This window comes from Papilio polytes, unplaced genomic scaffold, assembly GCF_000836215.1.
Source record: "Papilio polytes unplaced genomic scaffold, Ppol_1.0 DF821067.1, whole genome shotgun sequence".
NCBI lineage: Eukaryota > Metazoa > Arthropoda > Insecta > Lepidoptera > Papilionidae > Papilio > Papilio polytes.
In genome coordinates, this window is record NW_013528137.1 from 1938250 (window position 1) to 1959181 (window position 20932).

A 20932-nucleotide genomic window follows, 5' to 3' on the forward strand; every position below is an offset into this window, starting at 1 on the left:
TCTAAACTTTCACATTTATAATATTAGTATTTATATTACATTTTGCCGGATTCAGGTGGCCGCTTGCTCGTTTGCCACCTTAAGGTATAACAAAAACGTATGATAAACAAAATGTTAAATGTTACATTGGTTCAACAACCGTGTGAATAGTTGTAACAAGTGATACATAAAGTTTTTGTATCAATCTATCACAGTGATATGACGTGATAATATTTATTAACAATTGGACATATGTTAAAACACATTCAGATAATGGCTACTTATGTTTTTTACATAATCAATCATTATGTCATAATGTTATCGTATTTTAGTCGAAACTTAATTCGAACAAATACATTTCAATAGATGCTTTGATGGTGTCATTAGTTATCGGAATCTTACTTTAAATATTTGTACTTAATTTAAATGTAATGTAGCCAAATATCATACTATTATTATAAATGCGAAAGTTTAGATGTATGGATGATTGGATAGGTGTATCTTAAAGTTTGTAGCTTTAACAGCTCTACGGATGTCGATGAAATTTAGTACAGATGTAGAGGATTGTGTGGAAGAACGCATAGGGTTTTTTCCACATTGTTTTTTTTTTAATTCCAAGCGGACGGAGTCGTGGACGAAAACTAGTAGTTTACAATTTTTTATTAAAATATGTATTGAATCAAAATAATTGTAGTAGTACTAGCTTTCGACCGCAACTCCGTCTGCGTGCAGTTAAAATAAATGAGCAGCCTATATGTTTTTCCAGACTATCCTCCACGTCTATGACAAATTTCACCATAATCCGTTCAGCCGTTTAGGCTACAAATTCTAACAAACATCCATTCATCCATCTAAACTTTCGCATTTATTTAGTAAGATTACATTTTTAAGAAAATATTATATCACAGTATAAGAAGTACCAAGGTTTACGTGTCAAAAATGTACAACAGTTCGTAACGTAAATTATTGTAAACAATAGAATTACATTAAGTCTGATGTAAATCACGGAGGCTTGTTGCGATTGCGGCGCTATTAAATACACCTTGAAGATCAAAATAATTACACTCAATGTCGAATAGGTTAGGGTTAATTGACGTAAATGATTGTTATAATAATGAACGTAAACTGTTTGCTATTTATAATGATATTTCTATTTATAACATCAACTCGATTTATGTAGACTATGAGATAATCCATACTTGTAGCATCACTAGTGAAATTTACTGAAATCTTATCGATTTGTCGAGTCACTCAAATTGGTATAATTCCATTAACTATATATTTTCCAAGCGAATGTTTTTTTTTTTGATGTTATAAGAAAAATCTCTATCGCTAGGTAAATTACGTTAAAGCAACAAGAAACAGCAATGAACTGCGGTTCTTCTAGACGCGTATATCTAATAGAGAGCGGTGGCTCTTTGCTCTAAGTTCATTTATTTTTTGTTAGCAAACACTGACAGTTGACGAGGCCATGTGGAGTTAATGTGCGAAACTAAATGGCTCCCCCGCGGAACGCCGCGAATCCTTCACAATAAGACTATAAACACCTGTCTTATTACCGTTATTAAATATACTAGCTATATTAGAGCCAATATTAAATCATATTTGAACTTATTGCTGCACTTTATCGTGTTGGTTCATTGGCATTGTAGAAATTACGAGTATGTTGGAAAATTATATCATGCGATAATAATATAGGTTTGAAAACTTCAACAAGAAATTAAGTGGTAGTGGGATCAGTATAAAAGGTTTTTAACATATTTAGGGCTTGTGCCACCAAATTGAACATTGTCTAATAACAATCCAACGTGTAAAATATGTGATGGGAATATCGGATTTTGCTATCTGACAGTGACGTAATTTTTAAGCTATCTGAGCCTCTATCAGCCAGTGATGTCAGTTTAATTTATGCCGATAAAAAAATCGTATACGGTTATAAGACAAAATACAGAAGAACATAAATGGTTACAGGGACTAGTGTTAGAAAACTTACTAAGGTTACTATTAATAACAGTTAATAAGACTTTTCATTTAATAAATCGACTGTTAATATTATAGACATTGCTATGACTGCAAAAGCGATAACATCGGATAGAGTTATCTATGCAACAAACACCGCTTTCGCCGACACTATTCAGACATGCTGAGCGAATCTATAAACGCCGGTCATGTTACAAGCAAATAATGCAAGCCTAATCTGATTATTGAACCCCAACTTTCGTCAGTCTCACTTTCATACATTCACTTCGCAACACAATAGTCTATTAATGAAAACATATGATACCTCGATATCTAAATACATCAAGAAATAAAAGAAATATGTGCCAATATTAATGATCATACAAGATATACAAGCCTACTTTATACTAACGCAAATGATATCAGGAGAAAGCCAAAAAGGTCAACATGTCGGTAGTCTGTACAATAATTTTATTGTTCATACAACTTTAAGACTTTTGTTTCGACTGCCTATTGGTTCCCATTTCTACTTTCAACTTGTGTATTTAAAATATTTCTGTCCTATACAATATCACTTGATAAAAAATACCCGTTAAAAAGCTATTAAGTTAAATAAAATGAACATAAACGAGAAATTGTAATGTATCATTGGGTCTATGTAAAGTTACTACTTGCTTAGTTGGATACTATTAATTTGACAATATAACATAGTGTGCCAACTAACCTATAGCAGTTTGAATATATCAGTAAGACATTTACATTTGGTGCCTTTAAATAAATTATTTAATTTTAAATAACAAAATAAATAAACCAAAGAAAATTAAACATTTTCGTAACGGGACAAACGGCCTGATTAACCCTTGGATTCTATTGATATACGGACTGAAGGTATAGACTTTCGAGAGAACTAGTACGTTAGTGTAATAGCGCAAACGTGACTCAAGAAGCAGCGAGATTAACAGATACCATAGGTAATTAATAAGACAATCGCCGAGGTAAAGCGAGCACGCGCGACGCCCCACGACAAGCCGCTTTCCACGACCAACTTGCCCAGCCGGACGATTTAATTTTCATTTTTACAAAGAAATGGGATTAACTCACCGATGACCTGATTTAAAAGTATGTTAGTATTATCTAATTTACCCATAAACAATAATTATTTACAATTATTTTTAAAATAACGCTTGACACAAGATTAAATGGAATTTAGAGGATTGATACTCTAAATATATCGTAGTTATGTTTCAGTATTTATAAATAACCGTTAACCGTAGTTGACGATGTTATATCATAATTAATAAATTAACTACAAATTTGTTTGTGTTTGCGTTCATTTGAGTTTGCTTTCTCTACATTATCTGCACGTCATTCATTATCATGAATGCAATTATTAAACAATATTGAAAAATTATCGTTACTCCTAACGCTTGCTTGCATGTATATCGATTAATTTATTACATCGTTTTATTATTTACACTAGCTGTTGCTCGCGACTTCGCCTGCGTGAAATTAAAATATAGCCTTGTTATATACTTACTTGTTAGTAGTTACATACCAATAGATAAATTACCTTTCTAACGGTGAAAGAATTTTTAAAATCGGCGTATTAGTTTTTAAGATATTTCAATACATACAATATACAAATGTTACTATCGAAATATAGACTAGTATAAATTACTCTGAAGTAACTAAATAAATATATCAAGTGTATTTACAGTAAAGTAAATAAAACTAACAATTTATATGGATACTGCGTTTCTAAAGACAATACGAAATTCCTTTCTACGCCTTTTTCTTACTTTCAGAATAAATTAAAGTATCAAGTTGGCTATTGCTACTAGTTTTTGTTCAACACATTCAGTTGTGATAAAATATTACTATTATTCAATAATGCATAAAATGTAGAAAAGAAAAGCAAGTATCATTACTATTTATAAATTATCCTACATATTATGGTAAAGAATTAAAATAAAACAATGCTTCTTTAGCGCGGAGAAACATATTCTTAATACATTATTCTTTCGTATGAGGTAAAAAAAATAAAAGCGCAGAATTAAAATTGCAATTTTAAATTGTGTGGGAATAAGTACGTCTAGAAATGTAGGTTAAAAACGCTACACATTAGCGTTGTCTTAGTTATCTATACTATTATAATAAAGCGTAAACACACACTACTTTGTGGCGTATGATGTCAGCAATCATAGCATATTTTTTAATAATTATTTCTTTAATAAAAAACCCTACATTAACGACACGCTTTAGGCTATATATTTTCACGCCATTAAACATAGGAGGTAAATATTTTGGATAAAAACCCTAATGTGGGAAAGAGACCATAAGTTGCTGCCAACATCAAGGAAGCAAGATTGCCAAGTTTCGTCATGTCATTTTGACATTTGCTATTGATAATTGGACATGTGTAAACAATAAAATAAAATATTCATAATTTCATGCGGATGAAGCCGCACGGGAACAGCTAGTAGTTGAATAAAATACTTAGTTTGTAATTATAAAATATACATAGAACTATATTGTCGATGGCAAATTCTTATCTAATATCCGCTAAGATGTGGAATAAGTACTTAATGATTTTATTATATTGCTCAATTTGTCTAAAACGAGAAAATTATTCAACATACTTAGTAGAATTAATGCTCACTTGTAAATTTCCACGCTATTTTCAAATGATAAGTAGATGATGTAACTTCTTGCCAATCAAACTGTATCGCTTAAGGTTTTATACGCCGGCGTGTAACATACTAGCAACTTTTTTTACCACCAGCTTTCCTTTTAAGCACGTATGTCTAAGCGTCCGTTCCCTATATGGTAAAGTGATGTAAAAAGGATGTTGGTCTCGATATGTTATGACTGACATAATACCACATGTGACCCTAATTGACCAGAAATATTATTCAACATGAACGAAAATATTTTCCATTAATTATTGTCAAATGTTCATAATATTTTATCGAACTGTGATGTAAATCATCAGATCATGAATATATGAAGGTGTTACTGATGTTGAAATGCTTAGAATAGTTTAAATAAATTAAATACTGAACATTTCACGCTTATCTGATCCGTGCGAAGTGACTACATGCTTTCATACAAAAGACTTCAACGCGTCACGTAAAATGTTTTTTTTTGTTTTTAAAAATATTAACAAGTACAAACTAAGGAAAGAAAGCAAAACATTAAAGCATTTGAAATTTAACCTCAATAATTTTGGTACTTTTTTCATGTAATGCAATCCAGTGTAGTACTAGCCGTAGCCCTAAATTAGTTAACTGTCATGAATGAAATGGATTTTTTTGTACAAACCAAATACAATGTTCCGTTTCAATCAATATGTGCGATAAGACGCCTAAATACGCGGAGGAATGCATCTTGGTACTTGTGGTGATCGCACAACACTCCCGACGATTTTTAATGAACGTTTTTGAACTTTTTGCATTCGTTTTAAAACAGCTATGCATACATTTTCTATGCATTCTTTTGATTCGCCTCGATACAATCTTAATTATACCGCTATAAGTGCATTAAGAAGGCTGATTAGTGTAGTGACACAGATATTTAAAGACACACAGATACACTTAAAAACTAAAGAGTTTTTTTTTTTAAAAAAAAGCGATTTAAAACAATGTTAAATGGCAAAGAATACATAGATATTACCAGAACATGTCAATATTCAATAGTCAATTTTAAATAATATATTCTGATTTTTGTCGTTCTATAAAACCTAATATATTAAATACTAACTGTTGCTCGCGACTTCGTCTGTGTGAAATTAAAAAATAATAAAAAATATTGCCTGTGTAACTCACAGACAATTTACCTTTCCAGCGGTGTACGAGTTAAAATCGGTGTTTAAAATCAGCCCAGTAGTTTTTGAGTTATAACAATACATACAAAAATACAAATCTTTCCTCTTTATAATATTAGTTTAGATTACAAAGTAAAAACTTAATAAACCATATAACATATAGCGTTGATAAATTTCAGATACACATGTAATTATAAAGTGTAACATGTAATTGTCCGTTACATGCAACTAGGTGAGTTACATTACCACGCACAAACTAACCATGTAAATTACAATCAACACCGGCCGCGCGAATGTACGCCAAACGGTTATGTTTACCTAGATTTACAAGTACCCACTTATTTGTAAATAGAATAAAATATACTTCAGATATTACTGTGACTAATCCTTTCTTTAATCGTCATAATTTTTCCTGCTTATGTACTTGAAACGTAACACCATCTTACTAATGTTATAAATGCGAAAGTTTAGATGGATGGAGGTTTGTTAGAGTGTGTAGCTTAAACGGCTCAACGAATCTCGTTGAAATTTTTGGAAGTTAAAGTCTAAAAGAACACATAGGCTACTTTTTTAACTCCACGCCGACAGATTAGAGGGCGAAAGCTAGTCATCTATATTTTCAAAAACGTAGTTTTTACCAACTTTACTATTTTGAAGACTTTAACTAAGTAACTAACAATGTAAAACCTAACCTACAAAATGTGTAAACTGCATTTTCTTTATCTTCCACGTAAATTACGGATATTGCAAAAATCGTTAAGTAGAGTCGATTGTGAAGCAGTAATTATCCAATAGACAATGCCAACAGCTATAGTAATCTAGAACGAATCTAGAACTCAGCTCGCGTGTTTTCAACCTTAAAGAGATACAAGTGCCGCAAACCGCGCTCAATAGGAAGACGGAAATTTCTGTTCAAAAATAACATTTATCTCGTATATGTTTAGAATGAAATTCTTAAGAAAATCTATTCTGTTGCGGTTTCAGTATGCCATTGTTTCACGTCAAAGTTAGATGTGTTATTGTAGATCTACAAGAGGTAGGAATTTATAACTAACTGTTATATTTTATTGTTACGACGCACTTATACAGGAAGCGTTTAACATATTTGTACTGATTAAACGACTAAATGTGCATTAAAGTTTAATTAACATAATATAAGTTTCATGATAGTTTATGTAATTTAAAATAATTTGTTTAATTGTTATACAAATTACACTAAAAGAAAAAAAAAGTATAATGAAGTAGTTTTTTATGAAAAAAAAAATACTTTAATGAATGTAGACAATAATTGCGTAGCAACTATTTTATCGTAAAAAAGAATATGTTAAGATCATCTGTCTGCGAACGTGTTATGAATAGTATTATATACGGAAACCGTTCAGAATGTTAGATCACACAACTTTGACATTCACGTACGAACATATTTGTTATTACAGTAACATGACACTGATTGTGAAAGTACATTTTTAATGTTCATGATAACTATCAAACAGTCAACCAATACAAAAATTAGAAACTGAAAAGCGGCGCATATTTTTAATCACCAAATAGATTGAACTAATTGCTATTAGTTTACGCCGAAACATCTGTTTAAAACATGTTTTCGTACCCATTTATTGTAAAATAAAGATAAGAACATATTTTGTAGAGATTTTTTGGTAATGGAGATACTTTTATTATGCAATATCGTGGAAAATATGTCTTTCCTATTTTCAGTAAACAAAGAGCTTGACAACAAAAATAACTTCCGTTCACAGTTCCGCGTCTCTGGTTAATCAGTTCAGGCTACTGATTACTAGGAAAACACCGGATCGTGCAACGGCTACGTCCCATTGCCACACTTTACCAGCCCTGATGACACGTTCCGCATTCATACGACATTCGGCGAAGTCTTATGTCGCATGTCATTAAGACGCACGCATTAAACGCATTTTCACGTAGAAAGTCTCAGACGAATAGACTTTCGTATCAACGAAAGTTTGAAACAAATTCCGCGGAACGCTACGATTTCGAATATTATAAATGGAGCGTCTAACAAAGATGTTGACCCGATAGCCGAGTTCGCGGCAAATACAAGACAATCTAACGATAAACTACAAACGATCCCGCTTCAAATAAAACTATAACTTTCTACGACAACATCTGACAATAACAACATTGGCTATTGTCATTTTGTGTATGACTAAAACAAAATAAATTAAATTATTTAATTAACTATTTTAACTAATTATCTATTTTACTACACGAGATTATACACATAATATTTATACATAAATCTGTTTCATAATTATTCGACACCCACTACGTAAATCGAGAATTAACTATAAATCCGTCCTTATAATAGTGGAAAAATATTTAACAAGTAAGTAACACAAACATTACAATTCTAGTCACAAATCCTCGATCAAAATGAAGTCAAGATATAGTTTGTAAAAATAACACCTCGTATCTCACACACTGTTCTACATCTTTTGAATTTTAATATCCTACAAAGGTTGCATTTTACATTATAAGTTGAAATAAAGTATTATTACGAGTAGAGTGTTACAATACCAACTAAAGTATTTCAAGTTCTACTAGCAAGTCTTATAAGAATTCGTTCTATGCTAATTCAACAACACGAAAATTTGGTAGAAAGTATTCGTAACCTCAACAAAGTTTATAAAATTTACACCCAATAACACCTGGGTGCTGCAGAAATCCAATACAAATTTTGCCGATAATGTCACGAATCTTTCGTGGCAAATGTTCGTGCTAGGTCTCCTAATATTGGTTTGTGTGCTCTACCACTGTCAAAAGCTCACTGACGAACTAAGTTTTGTTGTTTATATCAATTCTTAGCGTTGATTTTTCATATAAAATGTGCAAGGAAGGGGAACTTAAATATTAAAGAGCGGCCGTTATCGTAAATGTACAACTAAAGCTCTTATTAAAACACAGATAGTTACTCTTATCCAATTTATAAGGTAATTATTGTACGCCATCGAACACATCAGTGAGGGTAAGAAGTGATGCGTAAAAACTACAGAAACGGCTATAGACGATAGATATTGTCCGTTAACGTTATACGCTAACGCATTATAACTGTCAATATAAAACGATTTACCCACATGATTTTATTATTAAACTTACCATTATGTTAATAAGATCATTTCAGTCAAAAAATAATATTACAGTATACGAAAAGAACGTACTTTAGCAATCTAGAGCAGTTATAGTAATGAATTTGTACCAAATTTCATTATATTTATGACTTAAAAAAACTCAAAAAAATGTTTAAATTATCAGCAAAATTAGTAACTCTAGTATTGCAACTTTGTGTTTATTGGAAAAAGTTGACTAGACAATCGTAACGAAATTTATTGAATCGATGTCTCACTCCAGTTTTTTCGGTTGAATGAATTAGTTCAAGTAGAAAGCGACTAATGATTCTCAGGCTTAACGATTGCAAATAAGAAAACAATTTCATGTTATAAAAATACGAATAAATGGAATTAAAATGCTTCTTAATAACTAAGAATAATTGTAACAGAGAATAAAAGAAAGTATTGTCATAAAACCTGCAAAATTTTTAATCAGATAGTAAAATTAGAAATGAACAAAGAAAAAGTTTTTTAATGAGAAACCTTTTCATCTTAATATAATAAACATTTAAATGAAACTTACCGCTTGGGTATGCTAATCCGACGTTGCCGGAACAGGTGATCCATTGTTTTCTAGAACTTACTTGTTCCCTCAAACGGACTATCCCACGAAAATGCTTTCACTTTATCTCAAATATCTTCCGGAATCAACAAACACAATATTATTTTAGTCTTTTGAAATTTTTATCACTCTATCGTCACTGTACAGTTTTTTATTGAATGCACGTTTTTATTACTGAAGCTACAAGCAATGTAACAAAAAAGATAAGAAATAAATTACCTATTTAGCTAGCTAACAACTTATATATTTAAAGTTTTCATAGAAATTATATCAAACATAAAACTATATACTATTCTTTGTTCGTACGTAAATATGGCTAATTGGAAATGTGATAATTTACACTTCGAATTTCATAATTATTTATATATATTATTTTCAACCTTTCATAATCTAAATATGTGAACTCCGATACCATTAATAAAACTAAATTTATTAAGTTGCAATATGCAGATATTGGATATACATTAAATAAAGCAACAATAAAGGAAGGTAGATCTGCTTTTTCTATAAAATCCTTTTTGGTTTGAAACTAACAGATACCGGAATATGTAGTTACATGATATTGCAAAATATTTTACTCAAATCTAATGAATGTGATTATCGAAATCATGTAGCATGACACCGAAAATCTCACATCTTGTAATAACAGACTTAAAGGAATTAGACGCCGATGTAAAGAGAAAGTGAAAGACGTTGACTCGATTTTGCCGTAACAGCTAGTCATTAAGAATGTGTTCAGCGATACAATAAAACTTCATATCATAGGTAATGGTAAAAATAATATGTTATGTAACTATGTAAATAATTTTTTTACAAATTGTTACTTCATCCATTAAATAATGTCATTTTTAAAGATTAGTAACATCTGTAAAAATATCCCATTTAAAATATAACCTTACTTCTTACTAATATAAACGCCAAAGTTTAGGATGCATAGATGTTTATTACGTATCTCTAGAATATTTCAACATAAATTGCTTAAAATTTGGTATAGATGTAGAATATAATTTTGAAGAACACATAGGCTATTGCTTAATTTTTTTACCAAGATTATAACCTAATTAAATTCCACTTTTTAAATATAGTCATCTAACCTACAAATTACCTTTTATTTTAATCTGCCATTAAAACTATAAACTAAATTTATACTACAAAGAAAATTAGCACTTAGTGTATACAGAATGTTAAAATTTAGTAAAAAGCGGATAACAAATTCAATTGTGGTCCACACCTAATAGAATAAATTAACGTGAGAGTTTGAAAAAAATAAAGTGAACACAATCGCCTCTTGTCACAGAGATGTGAATAACCTTAGAACGTCAGACTGAACTCAGCTATTGTATTTTTAAATCCTTGCAATTAAAATGCACACCTACAAAAAACATTCGAAATTAATGAATTTCAAAGGCTGATATAAACATGGGTTTGTATACGTATTTTTTCTAGAGTCTTTATATTTATTTTACGTAAAACACTAATGGTTTGACCTAATTCAAAGAACACTTTAAGCTGCCTGAAGACATCATTTAAACGAGTAATGGCGACGTATGAAAATACCAGAGAAAAAGCCATTTCCGTAAATATTTTGAGTAGTAATGTAAAAAAATATTAACCAAGAAGATATCTGCAAAATTTTAAGTGCCGTATTTATTTATACCGAATCTCAACATTACATGTCACTTATAATTTAACAAATACGTTTCTCGTCATTTTTTAAATATTTAAAATTACTTGGAAATTGACATTAACACAATTTAAAAAAATGAATCTTAATTAATCCTAACTATATTTTAAAAAAATAAAATAAAACTGGGCATTGATATCAATCCTAAGTCCTATTTTAAATGTATTCTTTAGTCATTGGTTTACTTAGAATACCTGTACATCAGAAATAGCAAATCGATAAAGTAAGCGAAAACAGGAATTTTTATAAATAAGGCATGACTTGATCTGTAATGGATCGAGTTGTTTTTCAGGCGCTCTATACATTGAGCTCCATTTTGAAATGTACAACAAAAAATTCGAATGGTGACATCCTGACAAAAAAAATCTCTAGTAAAAGACACGATTGTAATGTTAATAAACATATTATTTCTGTTTTTTTTTTCTTATCCTGCATTTTTAAAGATTGTTTTAATAAGTCTATCTTATTTTCATAGATTGAAAAATAATTTAGTAACATCTTTAATTGTTTCACAGTTGATTTAACAAACATAATAAAATAAAAAATTATATTAAATATACCTGATACATGCATACAAAATTTAGTAATTTTATTACCTCAGCACAGATTAAAAAAACGTAATAATTTAATAAATACAGTTTAAAAGAAACGAAACTTTCAACGTTCGTGCGACTTTCTACCGCGTGCGCGTGTGTTGGGGAAAATGAAGACTGGCATGAAACGTCTGATCGCGGGACCATCTCACGGCGAACTGGCCAGCCAGTGGTCGGCTCTCATAAACTCACATTACACTCGAATCTATAAAAAAGTAGGAACCAAGGTAACACACACGATAGCTAAGAAAAAAATAATTAATCATTTAATAATTCTTTAATAATTTATATTTGCTTATATTCCTAACATAAAGCTATGGGTACGCGTATGGTATTATTTATAGTTTCTATATTATGTTATATTTTCTAATATAAACTACATAAAATACAAAGATGACCGGTAGTTTATATAAAAGAAATAAGTTGGTATTTCTACAACGACATTCCATTTACACGTTTATATGTTATGTGAAAATGTGATTAGAATGATATATATTGAAGCCATGCCTTTTTTTACATCGTAATTGGACGGTTATTTCATACGTGACGTTATCTAGACATGTTACACTTCTTGTTAACACCAGCTTGATATGTAAATAAACGAATACCACATAACTGTATCGAAATTCGGTAATGCGCGTAACGAATAAGCTGTATTTATAATCCATTCGATTTATTTGAAATTATCTAGATGCTAACAAGACGATCTTAAAAGGCTTGAGCGCCTAGTTATTCATACATAATAGAATCAAGCTATATGTCTACCATGTTCAAAACATCTCATTTCATGCCAAACAAAGACGCAAGGTTTTCTTCAATTTTTTGTTGTTGATATATGTTCATCATTATTTAAGGTGCTCTTCTTAGAAACAGTAAACCTACAATACATTTACTTACTAAGTCAGCCAATGTACAGTCGTTGAAATCCGCGGTGTTTCACTTTAGAAAAAAATAACTTTTTCATTGCAACGAGAACTCTGCCCCTTCCTAGAAATAACTGATTAGATAGCAGCGAGTTCAAACGAAGGGATAATAATAAAAAGAAACTAGCCGTGTACCAATTGAGTTTTGTTCGTACAGACCCATTTATAGGCTGCGTTGTATTGATTGTTCCGCATCTCGTTTCAAAAATATTCAAACGATTGTAGTTTTTAAGGTGGAACACCGCCAGTTTTTTCGATTGTACTTCGTTACACTGAAACTACATCATAAAATACATTATGTTTGGCACTAAAACTACCACCTGTAATATTAGGTGTATCCATTTACACCTGTAATTTACTTACATAGTAAAACATAGAGCTAGTTATAGTTACGCATTTAAATAGGCAATACCCTCGTATTACGACATTTGTTACATTCAAAAGATAACATAATGTAACTCCTGTAATTTTCTGAATAGCAAATTGTCAACAGAGGAACACGACTTTCTCTCTTTTCTTCTCAAAACAGGTTATCAAGAAAATATTTATACTGAAGGCTTTTTGGCACTTAATTGGTATTCAATAAGTTAAATTATATTATAAATGGATATTCAAAAACAGTGATTAATGATTCTAATCCAAAATTGTTTACTCCAAATGATTCTCACATCGGAATTATAAAACGTAAATCTCGCGTTACACTTAACGCGCACGCGATCCCGTAGCAAATGATCCGTAAAAATGAATTAACAGCCTCCCAGCCAATCTGCAACGCGGCCGTTATTGTTTGAAAAACCGTTGTCTGCACCAGTTTAGCTCCATGACAATTTCTACTGCGCGGGAAAACGCAACTAATGCCCCATCATGACGATTTTATTTATGTTAAGATTTACGCATCATGTTTACTTCGAATTAATGCCGGTACAAATAAAACTGGTTACATCTATCAATGACTTTTATTTATCACCGAAAATGACGGTAAAATTATTATTTTTTTGATGTTAATATTTTTTCAAACCTCTCTAAAAAAATCAAGTTCGGTACTATAATAATAAACAAATCTAGCACCCTTTGTATCATTTGTTAAATGTTAAAAATCAGCTGTTTTGCGAACAATGTCAGTGAATAAATGAACAGAAAAACTTTATGCAAATGTTGTATTGTATAGGTTTAGAGATACTCTCTCTTATTGTCTTTTTTTTCAGAACTTTCACTACTAAGATATGCATAGATGTGTAAAACTGCATGCGCAATTTTGAAGATTTGTAATGGTAAGGTTTCGGTATAAACTTTTAGGATCAAAAGAGATAGCAGTCTGCCACACTTTCGACATTGTAAATATTTTTTACTTTAAAAGATAAATATCAGTGGGCTTATATACAGTGTAAATGTACTATGAAATAAAACAATATTGTATATAATTCGAGATATATTTTACATCAAACATACACTTATTATAAAAAAGATTCGCTATTAGAGCGCGCGCACACCTTGACTAAAAAATTGCACAACTGTTTAGTCTCGCTTCAATTTCTATGACCTTATATGGAGGTGCGCACACTACTCGATTTTTAGTTGTGCAACTTCAATGGAATTGGCCGCGAAACAATCGACAATCGCTCAACAGTTGTGCGATTGTTTAGTCCGCTCCTAATGAATTAATAAATGAATTACATATAGTAATATTTCATTACTACATTTATGAAATATGGTGAACTCTGATATTCCCAGATTATACTATTATACTACAGTTACATATACAAGTTGATTTCATTTAGTTTTTTTTAAACTACTTCTAACATTTAAAGACAATTCTGATTCTTACAAATTTGTAGAAATACGAGTATATTCTTATTAAAACTAATTACATTTAGAGTTCATCATGTAATTCCTGGTTTACATTTAAAATGCAATTAATCTAAGGGTCCATTCACACGGACACATTGGTTACTTAGAGAGAACCGTCTTTCATAATATGTATATGTAAAAAATAAAATCGTGCATTTACACGGAGTTTGGTGAAAAACTATTTGGTTTAAAGATGTAATAATAGATTGGTTGGAGAAAATTCATATTTAACCTATGGAAGTAGGTAGAGGTCCTTTAGGAGATGTTATTTTACCCCAACCGAAGTAAACAAAAACTGTTGAATATGAATACATGAGTCCATGGTGAGGTTCGGAATCATCTTTGTATCTTTTTGCAGCGGGGGAGGATGGCTCCGCTTTAACTCTGGTTGGGTGGTTGATGCCAAGTTCGCCGTTGCCATAGCAACCGGATATCGGCGTGTCCGGGAATGCGTCACGAAAGCAATCCTGCTCAATAACATGCTTCTGGTCACGACCCACACATGACAGCTTTAAGGCAATGCTGTGTTCAAAGCGGGGTACTTTATTTGAAAACTGCAAATAAAAAATAAATTATGGGAATGTCATCCTACTAGTATTATAAACGAGCATTCGTCCACGACTTCGTCTGCGTGAAATTAAAAAAACAACAAAGTAGCCTATGTGTTCTTCCAGACTAAGCTCTACATTTATGCCCAATTTTAACAACATTCATACAGTAGTTTATGCTACAAATTCTAACAAACATCCATCAATCCATACATCCAAGCTTTCACAATTATATTAGTAGGATGAGAGTTCAGATGGATGGATGGATAAATCTTTGTTAGAAGGCATATCTGGTATAGCTCAATGCATTTCGCTGAAATATTTGGTAAACATACTGTACTCTGTAATTTACATAATCATTCAACACATTATATAAACTTATTCTCTAAACAAGAACATGCAAAAACTCAGGAATTAGGTCAAAATAAAAGATCTCACCTCAGTAATGGCTTGTTGTATCATTGGTTTCTTCCATTCTGATGAATTAATAACTAAGGAGTACATTTCAAAGTTATATTCATTACTAGTAATATTCTTTGGCACTGTGAACAAACACATTGATAGCAAATTTTCACTTATAAAATCTGCATTTTCATTCAACTTATCAATTATGTTATCAATATCTTTGCTGTCAGCCATTGTATCTTCAACGAGACAGCCTCCAAGAGCATATGGTATGTTAGGTTGCCTGCAAAAATTGGTCAAACATAAAAAAGTACTCAAAAACGAGATAAGTTAGTTCTAGCTTGTTTAACTCATTTTATATTTTTTAATTTTCTAGGGTAAGCCGCAGCTTCCTACCCCAATGGTGACGCCCATGCAATTCAGCACATCTTACTAATATTATAAAAGATGGAATGATGGTTGTCTGTTAGAGTTTGTAGCCTATCCTACTGAACAGAACTAGGTGAAATTTGGCAGATATAGAGGATAGTCTGGAAGAACACATAGGCTACTTGCATTTGTTTCTTTTTTTATTTATGCGGACAGTCATAGACTAAAGCTAGTAATAACATATTTCAAATAATTAAGATTATGATACTTACACATCTTTAAGATAATGCATAAACACAATATCATCAATTGAATTTAGTAGATATTTGTCAGTAACAAAGACTACAACACCTTTTATTATATTATATTGAGATAACTTCTCAACAACATCATAAAACTCTGTCTTTAAGCCGTCTTGTGATTTTATGTTTATAGTTTTTAATCCCACATTAGGTATCTTAGGGATATATATACCAGCAATGAATGGATTGTTCCATGTGTCTGTATAATGAGTTATTGAGTGTACATAAGTATTTGTGAATGGTAGAGGCCTGTATACCAAATAGTTAGCTGTTGAAGTCAGCATGCAATTCTTGGGAGCATTCACTTGGCGATTTATCAAATCTATCACTGAAAAGAAAAAATGTTTTGTTTAATACACCATATGAACTTTGTTAATGATAAAAGTTATGAATTAATTGTTGCTAATACAAACAAAAGATAAGCTACAAATGAAAATAATTTAATTTGACTTACAGCAGTGTTCTTTCTGACAAGGCTGTGGACATGGCCAGGGAGAAAATACCTTGCATTTACAACAGAAACACATGGCAGCTGTATTTGCAAATGCAAAGATGATCAATGGCTCTGTGCGGAATGTACCGGACTGTTTGATCCATCCTTTACCTCCACAGCCCTTTGGAGGGCTACAAAGGTCAACAACAAAGTCTTCTGGACACAATTGTTCCCTCTGCAGTGCCTGCACCGCTGACCTCCAAGTACTACATACAAGCTTACATATAAGTTTATCTTGCCAACTTAGACTACTTATTATCATCTTCACAATAATGTAATTAGATGTTACTTTTTCTATTAGAGTACTATCACATTCTAATGGTTCAATATCTCTAATTAATTCTTTCTTCTCAATATAAGCTGTAATATTATCCTTCAATTGCAATTTAGCACAACTGTCTTTGCTGTCTATTTCATCTTTGTCAAAGCAAAGTTCATCAATTCCGATGTACACTGTGTTAACAGAGTTTTCTGCCGATACTGAATACATTTTGTAATTTCTATATTTTAAATTTCAGTTACAATTAAATCTTCATGTCCACGTCTAATTGGATCGCCTTTTAGAAGAGCTAATATAAAACAATAAAGATAGATGAAGAAAAATATCAAGTAGTAGCCAATGTAAATCATAACATCTCTCATGTGTTTTTTTAATTGCCCACGGTTGTGAATTTCGACAGGATCATAAGCACCGAAATTACCTTGCGGTACTGTAAAATATTCAAAAGATAGCCAAATGAACATTGGCAGGTTTAACAAAAATAAAATAACTTGTCCGTGTAAGAGAAGCAAAAATGTAAGGAACGAATGACCAATGTATTTTGGCAACAGCCAATAATTAAGCTTGTCACAACACTCTTGTGCGTTTAGATAATCACATTCTAAATCTGATAATGTTATGATGAAATATACTAACAAAAATAAAATAGCACCACAATCGACCAATGACAAAGAAAACAACAAGGTTTCAGCTAATATCATAACTAACTACACTGATATTACTATTGACAAATAAAATAAAATTTAAATGGTTTACTAACAAACTTCGTTAAAAACAAAATTGCAAATGTACAAACTTGCCAATCCTATTTATCATTTAATGGATGTCCGACTAGATTAGATCGATAACGATAAGACATTTTCACCCGGCAATTGGGTGGACCTTTCGCTCAATTTTGAATGACAGCTTCAATATGTTCGGAAATGAAATTGAATTTTTAAAACTGGATTTAAAATATTTACGTGGATGAATGAAAATTACTACTTTTTGTCTGTTCTTTCATATATTATTTAATTAGGTCTTTTGAGTAATTAGATTATTTGGAAGTAAAATGTCTCTGAAGCAAGAAAACTTCACAGTTGGACATTTTCGTTCAGAAATCATTAAAAATTATTTAAACATTTTCCATATTAACTTGTAAATATTTAATTATTAAGCAAATGCGATGTTTTTTTAATCCATTTCTAATATTTTCAATAGCTGTTTTGTAGATACAATCAAATAACTTTTGTGGAATTTAATTTTAGTCGACAATCGTATACGTTTCTGAACCAAATTTGAGAAATGGCGAAATTGAGGCTCTCGGAACATCTATTTTTCGTTCGATAATTCCAATTTTCTAACTAAAATAATGCAATGTTATTAGTCTGTTTACGATATTTACTAATATTTATTTTAAGTGACTTGTTTGTACGACAGTGACTCCTATGAATCTTCTTGTGTTAAATACATTTTGTTACAGTGCTGGGTATCTAGTCAGTTTTAATTTATAAATTCTTTCCACGTAAGTTTTTTTCACATTAATTTAGTAAGTCTATGTTATATGTTTATTGTTAGAACTTAATTAAAGAAATATTATGCATTAAACATGTATAATTTATCATATAGGCCACTGGCACTCTACCTTCTTGAGAACATCTATATTTACCTAATGAATAGTATTTAGAAACTTCCCCAAAGTTATTTTTGTACAAGGGTTTAGCGATCCTCTTGACATTAAATTAGTTGAGCATAACGAATGTTGTAAATGTTGATAGATACTTAGTTTACAATTTTAGAGTGACAATGAATAACTGTGGATCTGGAGTTGGAGCTGCAATGGCCACAGGCGCTGGTGCTTACGACACCAAAATAGCTGGCTTGTACGATTTGCTTGATACTCTGGGTTCTGGACATTTTGCTGTTGTGAAATTAGCAAGACATGTATTCACTGGTGAAAAAGTTGCTGTGAAAGTTATTGACAAAAGTAAATTAGATGAGGTCTCAAAATCCCATTTATTTCAAGAGGTAAACAGAATACTTCTTTCATTATCTTAACAGATTATTTGTAATTTTTTCTTAGATATATTTGATACTAACATAATATATAACTTCACTGCTATAAATATTTGATAACATTGGAAAGTGTTTCTAACCAAGGGTAAATATTTTAGTAAGTGTAAAAAAGTATCTAATAAAAAAAAGGTTATTAGAATTCCCATAAGATTATAAAAATTTATAAAAAACTCTTTATAGTCTTAGGACTTAACATAAAATTTTATATCACAGGTAGATATATGTTAGTGTTGTATGTTTTGATTTATTTTATTGTCTTGAGCAAAAATGATACTTTTCTGCCAAATAAAAAAATGCTTATGTTATGAAAATTAAAACATTACAGATTTTTGTTTGCTTTTATATTCATAGATATATTTTATGCATCATTGCTACAAAAAATCTTATGTTAACATTTTTCATCCCCTAAAAGCAATCCTATATCACATTGCTATAAAATATTGTGAACCCTAGTTATTCTATTTTTACTCTTATTGTACAAGGGGGAAAAATAAAAATAGACTTTACCCCTGTTGTGCACAGTCTAATAAAATTAAAATAAGGAATTTAAAACACTGTATAGATGTACCTCTATAGATATAGAATTTATGCAATAAAAAGAAAACTAGTCTAGATTGTTTGGTATTCAGTAATTCATCATATTTGTCCACAGGTTCGTTGTATGAAATTAGTACAACACCCCAATGTGGTGAGATTATATGAAGTGATTGACACACAGACTAAACTATACCTAATATTAGAGTTAGGTGATGGAGGGGATTTATATGATTACATAATGAAACATGACTCGGGTCTCTCAGAATCTCTCGCTCGTGATTATTTTCGCCAAATCGTACGCGCAATCTCATATTGCCATAGGTAATTATACTATAAATAGTTATTTTGTAATTAAAGTGTTTGATAATTAATCATAATTATTATTTTGCAGGTTACATGTTGTACATCGTGATTTGAAACCGGAAAATGTAGTCTTTTTTGAAAAGTTAGGTGTAGTAAAATTGACTGATTTTGGTTTTAGTAACAAATATTGTCCTGGACAAAAATTAGAGACGTCATGTGGATCGTTGGCGTATTCAGCCCCTGAGATATTGTTAGGTGATTCGTATGACGCTCCCGCGGTTGACGTGTGGTCTCTAGGTGTAATTTTATACATGTTAGTTTGTGGACAAGCACCATTTCAAGAAGCGAATGATAGTGAAACTCTTACAATGATTATGGATTGTAAATACATTATACCCCCACATATATCAAATTCTTGTAAAAGGTACAATTAATATTTAATTTAATTTAATGTAAATGTAGTAGTAATGATGTTTTCAACTTAACTTTTTTATTTTTATTCTAAGGTTAATAGGAAGAATGCTAGTCAGGGAACCGGAGAAGCGGGCTACTCTGTCTGAGATAGCAACAGATCCATGGGTGACCGCTGGAGAGGGTATCGCTGTGGAAGATTTTGATGCTCCCCTTGTTACAAAGGAACAGCTATCAGAAGAAGACCGATCGGCTATTTTACAGAGGATGGTGAATGGTTCTATCGCAACAAAAGAACATATATTGGAGTCTCTAGAAAAGAATGATTATAATCACATAACTGCCACATACTACCTGCTTGCGGAAAGGAAACTGCGGGCTAAAAGGTATTCTTATTGATTTAGTTCTTTTATGCTGTTAATTAGGAAAAGTTTGCATTTAGTATACTTATAGTGCTTACATTTGCTGTGAATATTCCATCCATATACATCTTAAACCTTTTGTTGATAATGTGACTAAATAAATTTTGTTTTACAATGTGTTCTATTCAATAAGTCAATTGTTAATGGATGTTGTCTTGTGGAAGTCCATATTGTCATATTTTTAAACTGTTTGTTTAGTAAATGTGTTGTTGTAAGGCAAGCGGCGCGCGCTGCCCGGCGGCCGGAGGCGCTGGGCGTGCCGCTGTGCGCGGCGCGCGGCCGCTCGCTGCTGG

At 31.2% G+C, this 20932-nt stretch overlaps 4 protein-coding genes across 4 annotated transcripts in view; 1 reads left to right on the forward strand and 3 right to left on the reverse strand.

Annotated features, from left to right (window-relative positions):
* LOC106109819 (heparan sulfate 2-O-sulfotransferase pipe) overlaps positions 1-11908 on the reverse strand; it is a 43323-nt gene extending 31415 nt beyond the window's left edge. The window contains exons 1-2 of the mRNA XM_013291437.1: positions 11747-11908; positions 9428-9646 (exon numbers count right to left, since the gene is read on the reverse strand). Of these exons, the coding sequence (XP_013146891.1) occupies positions 9428-9471 (44 nt within the window). The 5' untranslated portion in view covers positions 9472-9646; positions 11747-11908. The remainder of the gene's footprint in view (positions 1-9427; positions 9647-11746) is intronic.
* Positions 11909-14299: 2391 nt separating this feature from the next.
* On the reverse strand, positions 14300-17138 carry LOC106109836. The gene is made up of 4 exons (XM_013291463.1): positions 16593-17138; positions 16109-16466; positions 15501-15750; positions 14300-15068 (listed from the first exon to the last, which is right to left on the reverse strand). The coding sequence occupies exons 1-4, from the start codon at positions 17119-17121 to the stop codon at positions 14742-14744; spliced, it is 1464 nt and encodes a 487-aa protein (XP_013146917.1). The 5' UTR covers positions 17122-17138; the 3' UTR covers positions 14300-14741.
* On the reverse strand, positions 17114-17713 carry LOC106109837 (protein cornichon homolog 4). The gene has a single exon (XM_013291464.1). It carries the CDS (start codon positions 17610-17612, stop codon positions 17139-17141), a length of 474 nt encoding a protein of 157 aa, XP_013146918.1. The 5' UTR covers positions 17613-17713; the 3' UTR covers positions 17114-17138.
* A 467-nt stretch (positions 17714-18180) lies between these two features.
* On the forward strand, positions 18181-20931 carry LOC106109668 (SNF-related serine/threonine-protein kinase-like; the record flags this gene model as incomplete). The annotated part of the gene is made up of 6 exons (XM_013291253.1): positions 18181-18415; positions 18677-18918; positions 19619-19824; positions 19895-20230; positions 20313-20603; positions 20856-20931. Coding segments are annotated over exons 2-6 (1131 nt in total), but the record flags the coding sequence as incomplete, so codon positions are not given.
* Position 20932: the final 1 nt, after the last annotated feature.